Here is a 5111-nt window from a genome sequence, read left to right as displayed (position 1 = left end):
TGCTTTGCAGGTTTATCTTTTTATGGAACATTAAATGAATTGATAAAAGGAACAAGTGTATGTTCACACATGAAAGATATAAATGAGTTTCTCACTGGATCCATACTGATTTGTTAACATGGAGTGACAGTGATTCAACTCAGATTGAGGGAAGTCATGTTCAAGTTTGCTGAGCTAATAGCTAGGGGGCTTCTACAGGTTAAGGGCTCAGTGCCACAAGACTGTTCCTCACTTCAGCTGCCAACAGAAAATTTCAGGTTGCAACCTATACTTCTAACAACCTGCTGGAGTTCCTGTGACCACCCTCCTTGGAATTAATTAATTTGTCAAAGTGGCTCAGAGAATTTAGGAAATATTTTACGTATGTTAACTAACTTACTATAAAGGATATTGCAAAGGATACAGCCAGAAAGCCAATTAGAAGAAACACATAGTGTGAGGTATGAGAGAAACAGCCTAGAGTCCCCTGCCTTCTCTCAACACACCAACCTCCAGGGACCTCCTCATGGTCAGCTGTCCAGAAGTTTTCTGCACACTGTACTGTCATTTTGGGTCTGTTTTATTCATCTTTTTCATTGCTGTGCCCAAAATACCTGACAAAAATAATTTTAGAGGAGGAAAAGTTTATTTTGGGGCTCATGGCTTCAGAGGTCTCAGTTCTTAGATGGCCTATTATATCCCTCAGGGCCTCAGATGAGGTAGAACATCAGGGTGGAAGTGAGTGGCAGAGAAATACATCTAGGAACATGGCACCAGGAAGCAGAGACTGATTCTATTTTCCAGGGACAAATATATACCCCAAATGCATGCCCCCAATGACCTTCCCACCTTCAATTATGACTCAATTAATCCTTATCAGGGGATTAATTCACTGATTGGGTTAAGACTCTCATAACCCAATCATTCCACCTCTAAACCTTCTTGCTTTGTCTCACATAGGAAATTTTGGGAGAAACTTCACATCTAAACCATAACAGAACCTTAGGGAAGTTTCATTACATAATTACGATTAATTAAATCATTGACCACTGGCTAGCAACTCCCACTTTAGCCCCTGTCCCCTCCTAGTTCTGTCTCATGACAGGGCCAAGAAGTAATGACACCACAGTAGGCAATAAACACACCCAGAACCCAAATTTTGGTTTCTAAATACCATTCTCTAATAAGAAGAGTTAGGACTGCTGAGATCACGTCCACCCAGCGAGTACAGTCCCCTCGCCGTTCCACCGTTGCCGGTCCACACTGGCCATGGACTTTGCCAAGGAAGACTATATCGATATCGCTGCGCTCGTCCTTGACAATGGCTCAGGCGTGTGCAAGGCCGGCTTCGCGGGTGAGGACGCCCCCAGGGTCATCTTCCCCTCCATTGTTGGGCACCCACGGCACCAGGGCATGTTGTTGGGCATAGGCCAGAAGGATTCCTACGTGGGTGATGAGGCCCAGAGCAAGAGAGGCATCCTGACCCTCAAGTACCCCATTGAGCACGGTGTAGTCACCAACTGGGATGATATGGAGAAAATCTGGCACCACACCTTCCACCATGAGCTGCATGTGGCCCCCGAGGAGCACCCTGTGCTGCTGACCGAGGCCCCACTGAACCCCAAGTCCAACCTTGAAAAGATAGCCCAGATTATGTTCGAGAACTTCAGCACCCCGGCCATGTACGTGGCTATCCAGGCTGTGCTGTCCCTCTACGCCTCTGGCCGTACCACCAGCATTGTGATGGACTCTGGCGATGGGGTCACCCACACAGTGCCCATCTATGAGGGGTATGCGCTCACCCACGCCATCTTGCGCCTGGACCTGGCCGGCTGGAACCTAACGGACTACCTCATGAAGATCTTGACCGAGTGTGGCTACAGCTTCACCACCACAGCCGAGTGGGAAATCGTGCGTGACATCAAGGAGAAGCTGTGCTACGTGGCCCTGGACTTCAAGCAGGAGATGTCCACTGCAGCCACTAGCTCCTCCCTGGAGAAGAGCTACGAGCTGCCTGACGGCCAGGTGATCACCATCGGCAACGAACGGTTCCGCTGCCCTGAGACGCTCTTCCAGCCTTCCTTCCTGGGCATGGAATCCTGCGGCATCCACGAGACCACCTTCAACTCCATCATGAAGTGTGACGTCGACATTCTCAAGGACCTCTATGCCAACACAGTGCTGTCCGGGGGCACCACCATGTACCCAGGCATTGCCGACCGGATGCACAAAGAGATCTCGGCCCTGGCGCCCAGCACCACGAAGATCAAGATCGTCGCTCCCCCGGAGCGCAAGTACTCTGTGTGGATCGGCGGCTCCATCCTGGCGTCGCTGTCCACCTTCCAGCAAATACGGATCCGCAAACAGGAGTACGCCGAGTCTGGCCCCTCCATTGTCCACCATAAATGCTTCTAAGGCAGACTGTTACTTAGCTTTTCTGGACAAAACCTAACTTGCTCAGAAAACAAGATGAGATCGGTATGGCTGTGTTTGTCCTCTTTTTTGTTTTGATTTTTATTTTGTTTTTGTTTTTTGGCGCATTTGACTCGGATTTAAAAACTGGAGCGGGAAACCATACAGGAAGGTGACAGCATTGCTTTTATGTAAATTATGAAATATGATCTTTTAAAAGTCTTGCCTTAATACTTTTTGAATTTTGTTTTATTTTTGAATGGTCAGCCGTCGTGAATCCCCTCTTTTTGTCCCCCAACTTTAAAGATGTATGAAAGTTTTTTGTCTCCCTGGGAGTAGAGGGATTCCCTGTACAGTCTTGAGACCAGTTCAGTAAAAATACACACCTAAAACCAAATAAACAACCAAACAAACAAAAATAAAGAATCAGGGATCCTCCCACAAGTGGATGATTCTAGATCTGAGAAAAGGAAAGTACATTATAAGTTTCTCACATCTGGTTACACCAAATGGTAAAAAGTCCTGTGAATGAAAGAAAACTTGGATGCAGGTCAGAATGTAAAAGCTTCAAAGAATGAACAACAGAATGAAAAACAACAAAATTGAATTATAGCATAAGGAATAAAATAAACATAAGTCCATATTTGTAAATAAATTGACAACAAACACAATAATGGAGAAGAATGGATATATTTTCCTTATATTAGAATTCCAAATAATAATACATTGGAAAATGGGGGAAATAGAAAATCACAGTCATAATTCCTCAGTAATTATTAATGTAAGCAATATACCCTGAGGAATACTCAAATGAGTGGGCAAAATTTTAGGAGCATATAGGATATTTGCAGAGCTTGTAAATATCTCTGATCAAATGTGTAATTATTATTATTGTAGATTTAACCTATGTCTGCAAATTATTTGATATTCCCCTCTCTAGAAAGTAAAGATTAATTTCGTTCCCTAAGTGTGGGTTGGACTTAATCATTTCTATCAAATGTAATAGGAAAAAGGCATAATATTCTTGTTAAGAAATATGTGAGGAAACTGTAAATAAATTACAGACACCCCCTTAACCAAGCAATCATGTCTAATGTCATCAGTAATGAGCCAAGGGGATATCATGTCACAAATACTCAGATGCCCACTGGAAAGAGCTTCCAAAGAACAAAGCTGGAATAATATGAGCAACTAAAGTAACATGCGTTGATGGTCACTTCTCTTCTATGGTCTTTTTTCCAAAAATCCATAACCAGAGTTTAAATATGTCACTAGCCAAACCTACATTGAGGGGCAGTCAAAACACACATGACCAGTACTTTTAGAAGTGTCAAGGTCATGAAAAGCAAGGAAGACCATAAGAAACATCACAGATTGAATCTCATGAGAACTCAATGTGATATGACATACTGGATCCAATAAAGAAAAAGGATTTAGTGGGAAAACAATTGAAATCCAAATAGAATGTGGTTTAGTTAGTAGAATTTATATTAAGGTTTAATATCGTAGTTTTGATAAATGTACTATGGTTACTTAAGAGGTTAATATTAGAGGAAACTGGATGAAAGATATACAGGAATTTATTATCTGTGAAACTCTTCTGTAGTCTAAATTATCTACAATAATTTAAAAATAAAAGTCAAATTTAAAAAGTTACTTTCCAAGAGTGCCTTTTAAACTTGTTCCAGCCCCCATGGGTCTTGTTCTCCAAATCCTTATTCTGATGGAGTTTTCTCATATTTTGTTGAAGTGTTCTACATTTATATTCATGGGGGATATTGATTGTAATTCCTTTTCTTATAGAGTCATATGGCTTTGATATCAGACCAATTATGTTTGGAAATTTTCTCTTCACTCAGATTTTTGGAAGAGTTTTAGAAGGAGTGTTGCTAAATTTAATGCTTTTTAAAATTGTCTGGTAGAATTCATCAGTAAAACCAGGCCTTGCAAAGTCAGCGACAAATGGCATGAGTGGACATTTTTTTACTGTGTGTTCAGTGTACACTTCTCCTTAAAGTAGAAAACAATCCCATATACTTTCAGTGTAAATCACTGTTTCTTAACATTGTCACTATTAAATCTTGGACCATATATATATAAATCTTTTTTTGTAGGTGTTTGTATATTGGATTGTTGGTTTCTTCCCACAGCTATTAGGACCCAAAATGCCTCCAAACACTACTAAATATTCCCTGAGGGGCAAAATTTCCCCTCGGTTAAGAATCACTAATGGAAACTGACCTTTTAACATAAGGTTGCTTGTCAGTATTTCATACGAAAATAAAGTTTTGGATGAGAGTTCTTTCAAATTGAGCAGTGGTTATGTGCAAGAGTGGTTAGCAAAACAGTTCTTGAAGGTGGAAATTTTGTCTATATTCATGTTATATACCCAAAGATTAGCACATAATCAAGGGGCAGGAATGTATTTGTGAATTAACCAAAATGTAAATGAAGTCAGAGAAGGTCTTTAGCTTGTAAACACGTCTTGGTAGTTTTCTTTAAATTCCTTGTGAATGTATTCTTTGGGAGAAAGATTAGACTTCTATTTGACATTATGTTTGCATCCCAGAGCAGTCAATATAACTTGAGTCAAAGGAGTATCATTTAGAATAAGGAAATATGCTATATGATCTTTGCAGTTTTAATTCTATCAACATATCCTTTCTTCTCTAGAGTAGGAATCTACAATCTCTTGTTCACCATCATTTTTTTCTGCAAGC

The 5111-nt window shown here is 41.0% G+C and overlaps 1 protein-coding gene across 1 annotated transcript; it reads left to right on the top strand.

Annotated features, from left to right (window-relative positions):
- Positions 1-1248: 1248 nt before the first annotated feature.
- On the top strand, positions 1249-2403 carry LOC107149958 (actin, cytoplasmic 1-like). Its single transcript, XM_015494864.2, has one exon. It carries the CDS (start codon positions 1249-1251, stop codon positions 2392-2394), a length of 1146 nt encoding a protein of 381 aa, XP_015350350.1. The 3' UTR covers positions 2395-2403.
- Positions 2404-5111: the final 2708 nt, after the last annotated feature.

The sequence above is a fragment of the Marmota marmota genome, unplaced genomic scaffold (assembly GCF_001458135.2).
Source record: "Marmota marmota marmota unplaced genomic scaffold, marMar, whole genome shotgun sequence".
NCBI classification, from domain to species: Eukaryota; Metazoa; Chordata; class Mammalia; order Rodentia; family Sciuridae; genus Marmota; species Marmota marmota.
The sequence above is the reverse complement of the archived record's forward strand: the minus strand, read 5'-3'. Positions and strand labels throughout refer to the sequence as shown.